Genomic DNA, 20,084 nt, shown 5'->3' on the forward strand with positions numbered 1-20,084 from the left:
GGACTTCTTTTAATAAATTAGTCAATAGACTTGCTAATGAGATTTTTGCAAATTGGGCATTTTCGTGATGTAGATCTTGTTAGATTTGCTGCGGACCTGTCTTCGGTTTATTTGTTTAGAAGATTATTATTCAAGAATGCTTCGGTAGTTGAAGCGAGTATTTTATTAAAAGATATTTAATATAAAATATTATATAGCTTTAATTGATGAAAGAGATACGGAAAAAGAGAGAACCAATATATAAAGGGAAGTATTGTTAACAAAATACTTATCAAGCAAGCAAGTACCATCAACCAGTAAGTATATGATTCTTGCTTGATATATATTTGTGATGTTCTATGAAGAACATTTGATGTAATCATCAGTACGAAAATCAAAGAACTTCATTGTGATAGAGAAGTTTTATATCTTAATCAAGATGCTTGATGAGATATACAATTAAGGGGCACCAACAACTCCTTAATCAGTTGATTGATGAGATAAAAGATTAAGGGGGCGATTCTATCTTGACCATCTTTAAATCATGATAGTGATAGATTTTATTTCAGTAAGATTATATTATTGAAAGTATAGAGTGAAGTTTTGAATTCAGAAACTCTATACTTAACATCATAAGATTGCACTTATGATTTATATTTCAAAGTAATAAACTCTCTCGTGGGTCAAAGACCCCTCCATACATAGATGCAGTGTCATCGAACTGGGTTATCAATGTATATATTCTTACTGTCTCTACTTATCTGCACGTATAGTTGTTCCTACTGTTGATTAACTGAAGGTATACATTCATATTTACTGTTGTTTAAGCTCTCCTTATTTTATCATTTGGTATAAGAGCAAAGTTTTCTACACTCCATGGAGTCTCTTCGTGAAGGATCCTCAACAACAAGACTACCTATTCTGATTGGAGCGAACTATGGCTACTGGAAAGCTTGGATGATTGCATTCATAACATCTATTGACAATAAGTGTTAGAAAGCTGTGATTATTAGTGGGAACATCCTTCCACTCAGGATACTGTTGGGAAAGTTACTTTTAAATCAGAGATAACTTGGTCTAAAGAAGAAAATGAAGCGTGTCTATTGGAAACTTTAATGGTGTAGATCAGAATGTGTTCAAACTGATTAATATATCTTCAAATTCCAAAACTTTTGGCACGTGATCATCAAGCTTATTTGATGTGTTCCGATGGAAGGGTAGTGATTGAAGTACTAGTCAGATTGGTAATAGTGTCAGATGTCATGAATGTGAAGGCTTCAAGCACTATCAAGCAGAGTGTGCTACTTATCTAAAAAGAAAGAAAAAAGGGCTTGTTATTACTTTATATGATAAAAAGACATCTACTGATAATGACTATAAAGATTTTGGAAGAGCTCTAATCAGCTGTGAGCAAGAAGAAAAAATAATAATGACAGATAGTAAACTGTCCTCTATTTCTGCAGAAAAGTGTGAATTGGATAGCGAAGTGTTACCTATTTCTCTTGAAAAAGTAGCTATGGTTTCCTCTTCAAATTTGGAGAATTATATTTTTATGGAAGGAAGATTAAGAAGTGTTGAAACTTTAACATGATCATATTTTAAACTTATGTGAAGATAATTATAGATTGATGTCGACTATTGCTACTCTAAAACTGGAACTGGAAAATGTTTAAAGCGACTATGAAGCATTAAAAAAATCAATGATGCTTTTGTCCTCAAGAAATGATAGTCTTAATGACATTCTGAGTAGGAAAAAAATAAAGAATGACAAAAAGGGTATAGGTTTTTCTAAAAATAGTTCTTCAACTAAGGGAAAATCCACTGTTTTTATTCAAACTGCACAAGACACTGATCAAGATCATATTCCTAAAAACGTATAACCTAAGGCTACTCGTGCTAAGAAGAGGACTAAGGCAACAATTAAATGGGTCTGTCACTTTTGTAATAAACCTGGGCATATTAGACGATACTGTTACAAGTTACATGCGTTTAGCAAGATCGAAAACAATTAGTATAGAAGAAGTGATTCATCTTTAAGCACTCCCATCAAACAGATATGGAGAGTGAAAGAGTCAAGCAAACAACTTGCTGGTAATGTGGTTTCCACCTCTATCTGTACCACCAACTCTGAAGATTGGTACTTTGATTAGTGGATGCTCAAGGCACATAATAGGAAACTCTCTCTTTTCCACAGATTTAAAGGAAAGTAAAACTGGAGAAGTTACTTTTGGCGATGTTATTCAAGGAAAATTTATCAGTAAGAGTTATATTGATTGGCTTGGTACTCTAAATCTCCATGATGTTAGACTACTTAGAGGAATTATCCACAAATCTTATTAGTATTAGTTAACCTTATGATAAGAGGTTCAGAGTACAGTTTTCAAAAGACAAATGTGAAGTATTAGATTCTGACAAGAATACAGTATTGACTGGAACGCGACTTTCTGATAATTATTATCATTCGGATAACAACCTCAAGTGCAATCGGTCAAAATCTAATGAAACTATGTTATGGCATAAACGTCTTGGGCATATAAGCATATAAAAAATATGCAAGATGATTAATGTAGAAGCTATTCATGGAGTGCCCTTGCCAAAACAGAACTATAATATTTTTTACTCAAAATGTCCTACTGAAAATAAACCAAAAGCTTCTCCCATAATTTCAGATATTAACTATGTTGAAACCAAATCTACTGAAGAATAAAGTTTTGTGCCCTCAGCTCGCATCAAGAAAAATCATCCAACTAGTAGCATTATAGGAGATATCAGCAGTGGGATTACTGCAAGAAAGAAGAGCAGACCTAACTATGCCAAGATGAGTGCAAATGTTTATTTTACTTCTACAGTAGAACCTACAAATGTTACTGGAGCTATGAAGGATGAACAATGGATAAAATCTATGCAAGAGGAACTAGTTCAGTTTGAACAAAATCAAGTCTGGGAATTAATACCAAGACCATCAAACGCTAATATTATTGGTACAAAGCGGATTTTTAAAAATAAGAATGATGAGAAAGGAAATGTCATTAAAAATAAAGCTTGTCTTGTGGTCAGGGATATGCTTAGATTGAGGGAGTTGATTTCGGAGAGACCTTTGCCCCTGTTGCACGGTTGGAAGCTATTCGATTATTACTCAGTCTTGCGTGTGTGACACAGATCACGTTATTCCATATGGATGTCAAGACCGCATTCCTTAATGGATATATCTTAGAGGATGTATTTGTAGCTCAACCTAAGGATTTATCTGATCTTATTAACCCAGATTATGTGTGCAAAGCACTATATGGGCTTAAACAAGCGCCTTGAGCTTCATATGATAGACTTTCCACCTTTCAATTAATTCAAGGTTTTTCATGTGGTGGTAATGCCAAGACTATGTTATTAAGAAGAAGGCTCAAGAGTTGTTCAAGTTTATGTAAATGATATAATCTTTGGAGGCCAACCTTAGTCTATAATAGCAACATTTGTAGAGCTATGAAGACTGAATTCGAAATGATCATGGTGGGAGAATTGTAATTTTTCTTGGGTTTTCAAATTAGGTAGTGCAATATTGGAATTTTTATCTCTCAAGAATATTATGCTCAAAATGTAATCAAGAAGTATGCTCTCACAAAGCAACAAAAAAAAAAAAAAAAAAAAAAAAAAAAAGAAAGAAAGAAAAAGAAAAAAAAAAAAAGAACTCTTGCGGCAACACAACTCAAAGTATCTCAAGATAGTTATGGAAAGAAAGTTGTTGAAAGTTTTTATCGTGGTATCATCGGGAGCCTGTTGTATTTAATGGCTAGTCATCCTAATATAGCATTTGCAGTTGAAGTATGTGTCAGATATCAAGTAGATCCTTGAGAGTCACATCTATGGTATGCTAAAAGCTTTCTAAAATATGTATCATAAATAATGGAGCTCGATCTCTGGTATTCCTTCGATAGAACTTCAGTTCTAGTAGGGTATTGTGATGCTGACTGGGCTGGATGTGCTGAAGATCGGAAGAGTACTTTTGGAGGATGTTTCTTTCTAGGAAATAATCTTATTGCTTGGTTTAGGAAGAAACAAAATTGTATTTCTCTGTCTACAACTGAGGCCAAATATATAGTTTCTGGTAGTAGTTGTACCCAGTTGTTATGGATGAAATAGATGCTATCTGAATATAATATTTCTCAAGAGACAATGCTTCTGTATTGCAATAATATGAGTGTGATTAATATTTCTAAAAAGCCAGTTCGACATAGTTTAATCAAACATTTTGATATTCAACACTATTTTATTCGAGAGTAGTTGAATTTAAGGAAATCTCTCTTGAGCATGCATGTTCGTAGCTCTGTTCAGCTAGCATCTATTCTAACAAAATCATTAGAAGTAGGTTTATTTGAAAATTCTAGAGTTGGACTTGGAGTGTGTCAATTTCAACAATAGCAATTAATGATAATGGTATATGGTTCGACTGATTATTGTTATTGGGCTTGGTCAGAATTACCTAGCTCACAAGGATGTTATTTGAATTTGAATAACTAATTATGATCGTTGCTTCCTCTTTGCTTTCTTACTCAACATCGTTAGATGTTTTGTGTTCTTCTCTTGTGCTTTATAGGAAGAGCAGATTTTTTTAATGGTATCCACACAAAAAATGCAGCATCGTTCCATATTTTCTCCAATGTTGACACCTTCCTCCCTTGTTGCACCTGGTTCAAAACCTAAAAGAATCAAGAAGATTCCTGCGCATCATCTAGTATAAAAGATTGCGTCGTGTAAGTGAGATTACAAAATCGTCTTCTTCATCTGAGTTTACTAAGTCTCTACATGCAGAATTTGTGGCTGCTTCGAGCAAAGAAACAACAAAATCTCCATTTAAGCCATCGACTGTCACTGATACTCAGAGTTATTCTTCCAGGTTTGGTAATTTTTCTCATAAAAAAAGGCCTAAGGTTCTTATTTCTGATTCTAAGTCTATAGAGACCATTGCTATTGACTTGGAGTCATCTGATGAGGACAATGTAGTATTATCTGATGTTTTGAAGATGAAAGCTTCTGGTAAAGCTCCTATGTGTAAAGAAGATGTTTCTGATCTATCTAATAAGAAGCCTAAGGTTGGAAGATCATCTAACATAGATGAACTATATTAAGAATTATTTAACTTTCCTCCCCCAAGTCATAAAGCTTTTTCTACTAGCAAAACATAGAATACATCTGCTCCTTTGTCATCTAAACCTGCTCGGTCTAATGATGAGACATTGAAGACTTATTTGCTGAGTTTTACCATGCTTCTGATAGTCCTGACTCCAATGTACCAAAAGATTCATTTCAGAATGAACCCGATCTTGACTTAGTTCCACCACCACCGTCCACTGCCTCTAATGCTCCACAAGATCAATCTTCTGTTCTTGATCAATCAACTTCAGGTAAAAACATTGCTTCTGATGTTCTACCTACTGCTTCTGAACCAGTTCTAATGATGTCTAATAAGCAATTTAGAATACTTGCAAGAGGATAGAAAATAGTGACTACCAAAGAATTGAGACGTAAACTTCTTCTAAATGTGCCTGCTATACCTATTGAAGGTATCTCTTTCCACTCTGAAGACTGAGTGCACAAATTAAAGTATATGGTCTAAAGACATATTGCTGATGAGGCAGTTATTTCTAATCAACATTGTTTGTCTTCTGCAATACTTGATATCATCTCTGATGTTGGCCTATTTCCTACTATCACTGGTGTTGGTCCATTTTATCCAAAGTTGATCAGAGACTTTATTGTAAATCTACCTACGGATTTTAATGATCATAGGACACCTGAATACCAGAAAGTTCATGTTAGAGGTAAATGCTTTACTATTTATCCAGCTCTTATAAATTCATTTTTGAAGAATACACTTTCTTCTGGGTTTTTGGCTATTCTTCAAACCTTATAATAGCTGCCTCTAGAGCTTTCAGGTGAATCTACTCGACAGTGTCTTTCTGATTGGCAATTTTCGGTTATGAAGCTCAGTCTTAAGTATACCATTCTCCATAGAATTGGTAATAGTAATTGGCATCCTACTTCTCACTTATCTATTGTCTCCATTACACTAACAAATCTTTTATATTTGGTAGGAAACAAGTTCACAAGTTGATGTTGGCGACCTTGTGTATCATTGAGACATGTGGATACTTTTGGGATAAACATTCTCATATGCTTTCCTAGATTGTTGTTAACTTTTCTGCTCTCTCAACACTCTGATATACTAACTAAATCTGATGTGAGAGAACTTTCTTCTAAAACGATAATGCTTAACTATAAGCTATTTCAAGGGATTCACGTTCAAGATCTTCCACCAACCTTTAGTCCTCCTCGACTTGGTTCTCAGTCTTCAGCTACAAATCTAAATATTCCCTCTTCTGGTTTACATTTCTCTCATGAGTTAGCTTCTCGCATGGTTCATCTTTTGTCTAATGAATCACGATCTCTCAGTATTACTATTCAAGGTATGAATGAGGTGATGGGTAATCTCATTAGTCGACAAGTTGCTATTGACTCTATTCTGAGTCTTCTCCCACTTCCTAGTTATTTGTCCACATGCAAGGGGAAGAACCGAGATTTAAATTGAAGACCACTAATATGATAGTTTTGTGATGGGTAAAAAGTGCTACTTGACTTTTGTTAGATTTTGATATATCTTTCTTGTATTTATTTATTTATTTATTTGTGAAAAGCTTGGCTGGATGATATTTTGCTTTTCTAGTGTGGCTATCTTGTGATTGGGTGTGTTCTGCAATCATTTTCTACTCTATGAAATGATATTGGTAATAAGCAATTCTAAGTGTGCATCTCTAAACAAATAAAGGAAGCCGGTCTTAAGAGGGAGATTGCTAGATTTGCTATGGACCCATCTTTAGTTTTTAAGAAGATATTTGTTCAGAAGATTATTATTTAATAAGCCCTGCATAGTTGAAGAGAATATTTTATTAAAAGATATTTAATATAAAATATTATTTTAATTAGTTATCTTATCGTGAGATATTATTAAATGATATTGGAATATCCTATATTTCCTTTATCTTCAGAACTAGCAAAGATCTTTAGTGTTTTTTATATATACAACTTTAATTGATGAAAGAGATACAAAAAAAGAGAGAAAACCAACAAAGGGAGGTATTGCAAACAAAATACTTGTCAAGCAAGCAAGTAACATCAACAAGTGTGTGATTCTTGCTTGATATATATTTGTGATGTTCTGGGAAGAACATTTGAGGTAATCATCAGTACGAAAATCAAAGAACTTCATTGTGATAGAGAAGATTTATATCTTAATCAAGATGCTTGATGAGATACACAATTAAGGTGGAGATCTCCACCAACAAATTCTTAATCAGTTGATTTATGAGATAAAAGATTAAGGGGGAGATTATATCTTGACCATCTTTGAGTCATGATAGTCATAGATTTTATTTTAGTAAAATTGTATAATTGAAAGTATAGAGTGAAGTTTTGAATGTAAACAGTCTATACTTAACATCATAAGATTGTACTTATGATTTATATTTCAAAGTAATAAAATCTCCACAAGAAGTCAAAGACCTCCCAGACGTAGATGCAATGTCATTGAACTGGGTTAATAATGTTTGTGTTCTTACTATTTCTACTTATCTGCATGTATAATCGTTCCTACTCTCGATTAATTGAAGGTACATCCATTTTTACTGTTGTTGACGCTCTCTTTATTTTATAGATCTCAAATTTAGGAATCTTTTTTTAGAAATGGATTTTCTTGATTTACGGAGTAAGATAGTTGTTTAATATGTTTGTACTTTGAGGGGGAAAATGACACTTTTGTGTGATTTTCACTTTATTTATTTTTCTTAAAAGATGCAAAATGAATAACGGACTTTGATTTAAGAAAAAAATGTTAGGTGTCTTTTTAACTACATTCGTCCACCAGTAAAAAGTTTTTATGTAACTTATATTAAATGTTTAATAGAATCTTTTCTGAATTTAGTTAGAAATTAGGAAAACTAGTACATCAACAAATATACAGAAACAAACTTACTGGAAAATATTATTAATTGGCTAATCATGCTTGGCATAAAATAGAAATTATAAAGAAAAGGAAACCTTACTTATGTTGTCGTTTGTGAATTCTACTAAATGCCAAATTGAAGAACATGAACACAACCATTTGGAGACCCACTTATATATCCACTAAGTGATTGAGGTTAATGGCTTGTGGGAACCAAATCTAGGTTTGGGAAGGAAGAAAAAATGTTTTTCTTTCTGAGATATTATGTTAAGAGTTTGAGTTCATTCGAGAATTGCTCAGTCTCACTCTTTCGTTACTAACTTCTCTTTTCTTAAAGATGAAAAGGAAAAGAGAGATCGGGATACGTGGAAAGTATTCCGCATCTTCTAAATAACTCCTATGTAAGGAAGTTATTAATTTACTTTAATTTAAAATAAATTAATTAATAATTAATCAATTAATTAAATCATATTTAGTTAATAATTCATTTAAATCATATTTAAAAGAATATCTCTTGCCTAATCTATGTTTTTAATTTAAGTAATTTAATTTAATCAAATTAAACTAAACTATAAATTAATTCTCCAATTAATTAATTGATAAATTAAATATCTTTACGTAACTTATATTTAATTTAATCCAAATATGAATCATATTCAACTATAAATTTCTCTCATAACTTATAGTCTTGATCTGTATTACATACACATTAAATTCTAATTTATAGCTTTAATATGAATTTAGTTTACATTAAATTAATATTTGAACTCATTCACATATTTTATTCTTATAAATTAATTTTGAATCATATCTAAAATTAAATTTATATAATAAATTTTTTATATTATAATGTACGTATAATGTACGTATATATCCATATATTATATTAAATCCCTAATTCAATTTAACATTTTATGTTACAATCAATGCATATTAACCTCATTATTCTTTATGTGCTATATGAAGAGGACCTAATTGACTTATAGATCAGAAATTATAACGATGTGAGATTAAGTGACTAAACTCATTAACCACATTAATCAATATTCGTTAGCTGTGTGTATACTCCACTAAAGACTCACAGCTGAAGTCTTCTCATTGTAGATATATATCTGTGTGCATGGATATAGACCAATAATAGTAAGTTAGTCTTTCGCAAATGTCCGTAACACCTGCTAGGTCAAATTACCATTTTACCCAAGGTTACTTCTAGTCCATAAATACCAATGCTCCTCTAGTGAACAACCAATTTATGATCCAACCAGTAAACAGAAATCTCTCTCGTGCCATAGAGATAGTTGGATTATTTTTCTAAGTCTCGAAGACAGTATTTAGGGGAACACTCATTTACTTACCTTAAAGTCAGGAATGAGTGAATTCTATCTTGTGTGATTAAGTTTCCAGTTTGCCACCCAGTCTTGTCCCCAAAATGATAAGCTTATTGACTTAGCAATTTGGCCACTCTCATCCATACAAGTCAAAAAACAATCCCTTGGGTGAACAAAAGTTAATAATACACTCAGGATTAATACTAAGTTACTTAAGTCATCATAATGAAATAAAAACCTAACTAGTTAATGAAGTTATGTTTAGTGGTTACTATTTCACGATCTGATCTTTTGTAAACTCATAACATAGGATACCCCCACTCGAATATCACCTACGCATGAAAGAATTGGATCATTGCATTTGTATCAAATACAAAGTGGATTATATTCATAGTGTTATTAAGATATATAAGGTAATAAGCCTTATCTCTATACTATACACTATTTAAACTGTATCTCCAACATCGATCCCTATATGTCTCTACATACAACTCAAGGCTCATTAAACAACTTAAGATGTTAGTTTATTGGATTTCGGTTATTAAAACAAAACTAATCATATAATCAATAACACTTTATTGAAATTATAATAATACACTTCAAGAAGTAGAGCCACTCACGACGCACAAACACGTCAGAAGAAGTGTAAATAACGTCATAAATTAAGTTACCGACACTGAAAGAGATGTCGGGAAGACCGTCGGAAGAAATATATTGGGAGACAGATTCATGACAGATTCCTGACGCGTCACCAACATGACGGGGATGGTTTTTTTCAACGCATGGATGACGATGCGACAGCGGTAGAGGGTTATCTTAATGAAGAATATTAAAAACCGTTTTCTTTTTCTTTTTTTTTTCTAACTTAAGCATTCCAATGCTATTTATAAACTCAAATAATAACAATAACATTTATTATTATTATTTCCTTTTCCTTTTATTATATATATATATATATATATATATATATATATTCTCATTATCTTTCCTAAATAAATTTCTTAAATGCACAAAATCTTAGGCATTTATAATCATTAATAATAATAACAATACTTCTTTATAATTATTATTATTCTCTCACCAAAATATATAGTAAACATATATATTTATTTAAACCATTATTCTCTCTTCTGAATAAATATATCATTTTTTCTCATCCGATCAAATCAACCATCTCTCTCCTCATGAATTATCTTCTTTTCCAAATAATTATAATTATATTCCGTCAAATAATTAACATTATTTTTTCATATTGATTATTTAAACAAAACCAAATAATTAATATCATATTCCACCAAAAATCCAAATTACTAATTTAATATATATATACATGGGGTATGTATATACTCAATTAAATCCAATTCCACCAAAACCAAATTTTTCCCTCTGAGATCTCAAATTAGCTTAAATCCTCAATTCTTTTAATCAACCAAATCTTCTCCAATAAATCACTCATAAATTCCAACATGAATTATCTTAACCCAACAATTTTTAATTCCAATCCTTAATACAAGACCGAAATAATTTAACATAATTAATAAAAACTCCTTAAAAATTTGGGATGGTACATTCCTTTTCCAAATAATTATATTTCAATATATAATTATCAACTTTCCTCTTTAATAAATCCAATTCCTTCTCTTTTTTTATTTACCCAATCATATCAACTTCTTTCTGAAGTCAATATTTATCTGTAACGACCCAATTTTTTATACTAAGCAGAGGTCATTACTACTTAAAAGAAATAAAAACTTTCTTAAAAAAATGAAAAATAAACTAAAATTTTCATAATCAAAACTTCAAGTACACATAAATAAATTAATGTAAGTAGGAATAAATCTCAAAAATAAAATCCTAGCTCAAGCTCTATCTAGTTTTAAACGAGTGATAAAAAAAGTACATAAATACTGAAATCAAAACTAATAACTTAACAACGAAAGCAAAACGTTTCCATATGGCATGTCACGGTCACTTTTTGTCATCCGCTAGCTTTTCTCTACCTCTACCTATACCTTTGCTTGAAAAGTTAAACATTTAACGAGTGAGTACAAATATATACTCGTAAGGGACGTACAACTAGTCCTGCTAGGTGTCTGTTAACTTCCTATTAAAGTTCTATAAAGTAGTCCCCTAAACTGGCACGTTCTTGAACATGCACAAATTGTGATCCTATAGGAACATATCTGGTCTTCAGTGACCCCAAAGGAACACCTAGAATAAAATTGGTCTTCGGTGACCCCAAAGGAACACCTAGAACAAAATTGGTCTTCGGTGAACACAAAGGAACAACTAGGATAAACTGGTCTTTAATGGACCCGAAGGAAATACTAAGACAATCGGGCTGTGAATGGTCCCGTCAAGTCACTCATATACATATCATCTCATACTGGACTGGTGATCCCGTCGGACTACACAATCATAAAAGGGTGGTGATCCCAAGGGACATCCATGTGGGTACGACTCTAATAGATAAAGTTAACTAGACACCCTATCCATAGCATGTAGCATAACATAACATGATAAGGATGACATGAATATTAATCATAGTATTCTTAATCATGAGATTACTATTTCATGCATTAACATTAACATCATCAATCATCATCATCTACATAACTTAGTCATAACTATCAATCATCATCATCAACATAAACTCAGTCATAACTATCATTCATCATCAACATCAATACATTATGAACTTTGGCTACATCAATGCATAATAAGAATATCACATGCAAACTCTTACTTCAGTATGAGGGTCTACTAGAAGAATCTCTTACCTAGAGATTAGCTTAATGAAATTATTTCTAATAGTAGCAGTCAGCTTCCCAAGATTAAATATCCTAGACAGTAAGGAAAAATAACTAAGATATTAAATTTAATGGTTGCTTACACACCCAAAAAAAAAAAACCATTTAATTCAACTTACCCAAAGTTGAGGTCGAATCCAATTTATCCTTGGTTGGAAAAATTTCACAACTCAAAACTTTTAGTTAAATCTAACCAAATTAATCCAAAATTAAATATTTAGGATTCAAATAATTAATATTTGATTGGCATACCAAAACCCAATCAAAACTTACCAAAACTCATCAAAATAGGTGGTAGAATGCTAAAATAAGCTTGGTGGCTCAGCTAAAGGGGAAACTGACTTGATAACTCACTCTCGGCTCGAGTAGGAGTGTTTAGCTCGCGCAAAAATGAGAGATGGATCAAGCGGCTTACAACACAGTTAAGAGGCAGCTTCGAAGAGACGCGTGCGACTCAGGTTGGGCTCGGGTAGGGCGTGCGTGTAGGTCAGCTTATGCAAAGACGCAACTAAAACGACTGACAACATGCGACGATCAAAAATTGGAGCTAATGACGACACTGTCGGTGATGGTTATGAACGAAGACGAAGAAGGCCACGATCTTGCAAACAAAGAGATCAACGACCGGCTTTCACGCTGGTTTACGACCGAAACAAGAGGCAGAGCTGATGAGACACAACAATGGAGAAAGAGATCAAGCAAGGCGGCGGTTGAACGACGGGCAGCGGAGTATGGGGCAGCGGCTAGGGTTAGGGTTTTGTGAGTGAGGAAGAAGATGAAGAATAATGCACGCTTGCCCAGTAGCCTATTTAATGAAAATAATAGTAATTAAAATTATTACTATTATTTTCTTTTCTTATTTTTCCATATTTCAAAACAAAATCCAATCTTCTCTCTTCATTTAATACCAATCCAATCCCCTTTTTATCTTTTTTTTTTAATCCAAAAAATAACATCAATTATTTCTCTCTCCTCACTCACATCACTTTTATCTTTCCAAAATAATATACCGATCTTTAATAATTATATTATAGCTAATATAATTATCCATCATTCCCTTAATATTATATATATATATATAATTACCCCAAATCCACCAAAATTAAATCAACCAATAAAATTCACCTAAATCAACAATTTTCCACCAAGAGTTCCAAATTTCAAATAATTAGTTAAATATTTTTCCAAAATATCTAATTAATTCTAATTTCTACAAAATCAAATAATTTCAATTATTAATTCTAGTAACAACAAAAAATTTCAACATGGTCAAAATTAAACTTAAGATAATTAAAATTAAAATTACCTCATTTTGGGGCGTTATATTATCTTTCTAAAAAATAATTAATTATCTTCCACAATAATTAATTATTATTTATCTTTCTCCAAAATAATTAATTATCTTCCACAATAATTAATTATTATTCACAATATTTAATTATTATTTATCTTTCTCCAAAATAATTAGGGGTCTTTTCAAAAATATAAAAAAGCCGCAAAGTAATTTACACTGTATAGAACAATTCTGAAAACGGAAAAAGTCCAGAGGCCCACCATGTAAAATACAAAAAATGCCCCGTCAACTACGCCGCTAACAACGCGCGTGTAATATATTTGTGATCGTTTAGATTTGGCTATTATTTGGTACACGATCGTTTAGATATGACTACAATTTATTTTTTCAATTCTATCGTTTAATTTGGTTACACGATCGTTTAATTTGGTTACATTTATATTTGGTTACACGATCGTTTATATTTGGATTTGGCTATTGTTTGGTACACGATCGTATAGATATGGCTACAATTTTTTTTTCAATTCTATCCTTTAATTTTGTTACACGATCGTTTAATTTGGTTACACGATCGTTTAGAGTTGATATTTTAGATTTGGGGACCCAAATCTAAACGATTTTTTTTTCAAAAACTTGGTACACGATCGTTTAGATTTAACTAAACGATTTTTTTAAATTCTTTTGCTACACGATCGTTTATTTTTTTTTATACGATCGTTTATATTTGTCTACATGGTCGTTTAGATTTATCGTTTAGATTTGTCTACACGGTTGTTTAGATTTGGCTAAACGATTTTTTTAATTTTTTGCTAAACAATTTTTTTAAATTCTTTTGCTACACGATGGTTTAGATTTGTCTATACGGTCGTTTAAATTTGGCTAAACAATTTTTTTAATTCTTTTGATACACGATTGTTTAGATTTGTCTACCAATGATTTATTTTTTCTGCACGATCGTTTACATTTGGCTACTCCAATCTAAATGATTTTTTTCAAGATTGTTTATATACGATTTTTAGATTTTACAATTTTTTTGTACACGGTCGTTTAGATTTGGTTATCCAAATTTAAACAATGTAAAAAAAGAAGAGGAAAAGAAGAAAGACAATGGAAAAAAATCATAGCAAAAAAAAAAGGAAAAGAAGAAAGACGATGGAAAGATTAAACGACGTAAAAAAGAATCAAAAAAGAAGAAAGACGATGAAAATATTAAACAATGTAAAAAAGAATCAAAAAATAAGAAAAGACGATTGAGAGAAATCGCTGTTCACACGAGATTTCGGAAGAAATTTGATTCTTGGAGTTGAACTTGTATTGATGTTGTATTTACGTTGATTTGATGCGATGTGGTCCGATCTCTAGAATTTGATCTTTTGATTCTCTATCGACTGGATGCTTACGCTTGATTTGAGGAAGCGAAGCACGTGATGTTCTTGGAGTTGGAGTCTTCGAAGAAAGCTTGGATCTTGAAAGGAGCTTCAAACTTTGAGGGTGTTCTTGAAGTTGGAGTCTTCGAAGAAAGCTTAGATCTTCAAAGGAGCTTCAATCTTTGAGGGTGTTCTTAAAGTTGGAGTCTTCGAAGAAAGCTTGGATCTTCAAAGGAGTTTCAATCTTTGAGGGTGTTCTTAAAGTTGGAGTTTTCGAAGAAAGCTTGTATCTTCGAAGAAGCTTCAATCTTCGAGGGTGGTCGACTTCAGGAGTTGATGAGGCTTCTATTTCTTGGGAGAATTCTCTCTAGACCTGCAGGAGTCAAAAATTTCCAACCCCCACAAATGAAGAGAACTCCTCTATTTATAGAGTTCCCTGGTGGGCTTTTATGGACTTGAGTCTGTTCTGGTCCATGGCCCATACCCATGAGCTCAATCACATGAATTTGGGCATATTTTATTTTAAGTTAAATTAAGCTTATTTTTGGGTTCAATTGAATTTTAGCCTAACTAAATAATATTTAATTGAACCAAAATAATTAATTTGACCCAATTGTCATAATAAAGACACGTGACATCATTAGAATTGTCCAATTTGTCTTTAAATTTATTTTTTGACACATGCCAATTTTTAATTAATCCCAAATATAATTATTTTAGTAAATGATGTGGCAATTTGTGATTGGTTCCAAAATTTCTTATTCAACAAATGTCCCCTTTCGAGATTTATGAACGTGTATGAGTGGGTCAATCTCGAAAAGATAAATTTAAAGTCCAAATATGAGCTTTTTTTTTTTGCTCAATTTGACATATCCAATTAATCAAACTATGAATTTAGTACATGAGTTTGATTTAAATTTGAAATAATAGTTGGGATATGGCCAATCCTTAATTTAGAAAAATTTAAGGTTTTATCCAGAATTTACTTTAATTTGAGGATAAAATTTAAGTTTGATGATGGTTTGATTTGATTTTAACAATTTGGAATGACCAATTTTAACATAAGATAATTGAATTTTAATTTCATTTTAGAAATTAAAATATTAGGGATCAAGTCATAACGTAGTTCAATTGTTTTTTTTTTTTTACATAATGACGTTAAGCATAAAATTTCTTAAGAAACTTGCCGTTGATTGGGCCAATTTTTAATCCATCTTGATCAACAATCTTGTATGCACCATTTGTGTAGACTTCTTTGACAATATAGGGTCCATCCCATTTAGGTGTAAATTTATTTCCCGTATGCCTTGTTGTGATGATAGGTCTTCTTACTGTAAGCACTAAATCACCAACTTGACATGATCGGGGCTTTACATGTTTGTCAAAAGCTTTAGACATTCGGGCTTGGTAACATTCCAATGCTTGCTGAGCTTCTAATCGTTTTTCATCAAGTGCTTCTAACTCTTGAAGATGTAACTTGACATTGTCTTCGGTAGTCAACCCTTCTTGCACTGCCATTCTTAATGATGGAATTTCTCTTTCAAGGGGAAGGAGTGCGATGAGTGGTTCGATAAGCCCACAATGCTTCACCGATTCTTTCTTGCCAATCCCTCTTCGACTTGGAGACAATTTTCTTTAGAAGATTGCATAACGTCTTATTGAATGCTTCTGCTAGGCCATTCGCAGCTGCATTGTACATAGATGACTTGCTTTGTTTGAACTTGAATTTTTCACATAATTTATCTATCATGCTATTGGAGAATTGTCTTCCATTATCTGTCACAATCCGGTGAGGAATACCGTATAGATAGATGATATGGGTACGAATAAAGTTTGCCACGTTCTCCTTCTTGGCCTCTCTCAAAGGAATGACCTCAGCCAATTTTGAGAAATAATCTATTGCTGCAAGGATATAAGAATGTCCTGCTAATGATTTTGGTGTAATAGGACCAACCAGATCGAGTCCCCAAGCCTCAAACGGCCAAGAAGCCACAGTTGGATGTAGAGGCTCTGGAGGTTGATGTATGAAGTTTGCATGGTATTGACAAGCTTCACACTTCTTTGCATAGTCCATTGAATCTTGAACCATCTTAGACCAATAATAGCCCATTCTTCTCAACTGAAATTGAAGCTTTGGTCCCGATTGATTTGCTCCACAGACACCTGCATGTGCTTCCTCTAGAGCTTTTATCGACTCTTCCTTTCCAAGACATCTAAGAAAGAGTCCTTCAAGAGAACGGCGATATAAAGTTCCTTTGTAATAAATAAAGTGTGCAGCCCTTTTTCGTACCTCAGTTTTATGACGAGAATCCTTCGGAAGTTTTCCGTGCTCAAGATACTCTATGATGGGTTGATGCCAATCTTCTTCATTAATCAAATGAGATGTCGTTACGTTCGCTTCCTGACATTCAGGCAAAAGTGGAGGCATAATCCATCGTTGACAAAGTGGTATATTTAGAGCTACGTTATTCGGCATCATCAAGGCAGTGGCTAAATTTGCCAATGCGTCTGCTCTTTTGTTTTCTATTCTAGGGACATGCTTCAGCATCACACTGTCAAACCTTTCCATCATTTGTCTAGCATAAGTGAAGTATGGCTTCAAGTCTTCATGTTTCACGTCATACTGAAGCAAGAGTTGATTGATTATCAACTTTGAATCGCCGTAAATTTCTATGAATGATACTCTGATTTCTAATGCCATTTGAAAGCCAATTATCAAGGCTTGATATTCAGCCACATTGTTTGAGCACAATTCAGCAAGCGCAAAGCTATAAGGCAACATATGTTTTTCAGGAAAAATGAGGACGATGCCTGCCCCCGCACCACTCCTTCGCGCTGCGCCATCAAAATACATAGTCCAAGGTTCCACCATTTTCGTGAAGAAAACTTCATCATCTGGCAAATCCTCACATAACTTCCAGTCTGAAGGAATTGGGTGGTTCGTCAGAAAATCTGCCAACGCTTGTCCTTTTATCGCCTTTTGGGAAATATAGACAATGTCATATTGCTGGAGTATAACCGCCCATTTGGCTAAGCGTCCAGAGATAATCGGCCTAGACAGAACATACTTTATAGAGTCTGCCTTTGCTATTAGATGAACCGTGAAGGCCTGCATATAATGCCTCAACTTATCGATGGCAAAGAAAAGTGCAAGGCACATTTTCTTAATGGGAGAATAGTTAACTTCAGCCCCAACTAAAGTTCTGCTTAGATAGTAGAGAGCACATTCCTTTCCTTTCTCCTTCTCTTGCGCCAACAATGCACCTAGAGACCTTTCTTGTGCAACAATGTACAATATTAATGGCTCGCCAGGTACATGAGCTCCTAATACTGGGGGATTGAGCAAGTATTTCTTTATGCTATAAAAAGCATTCTGACAAGCCTCATCCCACACAAAATTTTCTCCTTTTCTCATTAACTTTTGAAAAGGTTGGCACCGACCAGCCAGGTTGGAGATGAACCTTCGAATGTAAGTCAATCGTCCCTGGAGACTTCTTAGGTCATGAAAACTCTTTGGCCTTGGCATCTTCTGAATGACATCAATCTTGGACTGGTCTATCTCAATCCCTCGATGCCTTACAATAAAGCCAAGAAACTTTCCTGAAGTTACACCGAACGCGCATTTGAGAGGGTTCATCCTCAACTGATATTTTCGCAAGCGGTCGAACACAACTTTTAGATCCTTCAAATGGTCTTGTCGTCTCTTGGATTTGACCACAAGGTCATCAACGTAGCACTCGACATACTTATGTAGCATATCGTTAAACACTTTTTGCATAGCACGTTCATAAGTGGCACCGGTATTTTTTAATCCAAAGGGCATCACCTTGTAACAATATATTCCCTTTGGGGTCCTGAAGGCTGTCATTTCTTCATCTGAAAGTGTCATTCGTATTTGATTATATCCAGACGACCCATCCATAAAGGATAGTGCCTCGTGTCCAGTAGTTGCATCAACCATGATTTCTGTGATGGGCAAAGGAAAATCATATTTAGGGAACGCATTATTCAGGTCATAAAAGTCTACACAAACACGAAGTTGCCCGTTCTTTTTTCTGACAGGGACAATATTTGCTATCCATGTGGGGTATTTGACTTCGCGAATGAATCCTGCTTCAATCAACTTGTTGACTTCAACCTCGATCTGGGGAATAAGCTCTGGTCGAAAACGTCGTTGTGCTTGCTTAATCGGTCGATACCCTGGTTTAATTGCAAGATGATGGACTGCTACCTTTGGATCAAGTCCTGACATCTCTTTGTACGACCAAGCAAAAATGTCCTTATACTCTGTAAGCAAACTCATGTACTTACCCTCCTCTTCACTAGAGAGAGATGCACTAATGAAAGTTGGGCGTGGTTCTTCTATTGTACCAAGGTTTACCTCTTTTAGCTCGTCTATGGTAGATTGGCCACCATCCTCTAGACTCTGTGGGGGCATCTTTCGCATCTTCTTCAGGAGTTTCAATCTCTAATTCCTCAAGAATGGTGATGTGATGACATGAGATTTCACCTTCTCCTTGTTCTGAGTCTTCCTTTTCAGGATTAGTTAATATAACATCATGTCTTTTCACTTTCAAGGAACCTTGACTTGTATTGAGAGTAACAAAAGTTTTTCTTTTCATTCGGGAAGGAATATTGCTACGAATTTCTCTTTCTCCCTTTACCTCACAAGGAAACTCCTTACCATGGTGACTCTCGACGTTTATATGCTTAATTCGGCGCCAAACTGACACGCGAGATGTTGATTCCTTCTTCTTTGTGTCTATGCTAAAATCAGTCTGGACATGTAAGCCTCCATCCCCAAGTCAATTAATGATTGGAGCACGAGGTGTTTCATTTTTCTTTTTAGTTATGCTTAACCTTTCAAAGGGCGATCGTCGATCAAGGTTAGATGTTGATTGATGATCTTTTCTTTCTTCCTCTGTCACGCTTAGTCTTTCAAATACTAGGGCGCGTGCAACATGTGGACTAATTCGGTCAAATGTTGAGGTTCTTTGACTGTCACCTTCTTTTTCTTCCATGCTATCGACCTCCTTTACAGTTATATGATTGCTGTCAACCACTTTTTCCTTCCCCTTTCTAGTTATACGAATTGACTCTAGCGACTTGTATCCGAGTCATTTTCTTGACATGGGTATAGCATGTCCTTTCCGTAACAGCTTCTTTTGGGTTGAGGAAAGCTTAGGTTGTTCGTGAATTTTCAAACTTTTAAACTCGGTGTGAGTTGTGAAGTCATAACCAGCTTTCGCCATCAATTTGTAAGCCTTGGGGTCGAACCCGTCTTTCATCCGCCTCTGAGGCAAGCTTGCTTCTGTT

General features: G+C 33.7%; 1 protein-coding gene across 1 annotated transcript; it reads right to left on the minus strand.

Annotated features, from left to right (window-relative positions):
- Nucleotides 1-16,308: 16,308 nt before the first annotated feature.
- Nucleotides 16,309-19,206, minus strand: LOC127148478 (uncharacterized). The gene has a single exon (XM_051082235.1). It carries the CDS (start codon nt 19,204-19,206, stop codon nt 16,309-16,311), a length of 2,898 nt encoding a protein of 965 aa, XP_050938192.1.
- Between the last annotated feature and the right edge of the window lie 878 nt (nt 19,207-20,084).

Source organism: Cucumis melo, chromosome 1 (genome assembly GCF_025177605.1).
Source record: "Cucumis melo cultivar AY chromosome 1, USDA_Cmelo_AY_1.0, whole genome shotgun sequence".
Lineage (NCBI taxonomy): Eukaryota > Viridiplantae > Streptophyta > Magnoliopsida > Cucurbitales > Cucurbitaceae > Cucumis > Cucumis melo.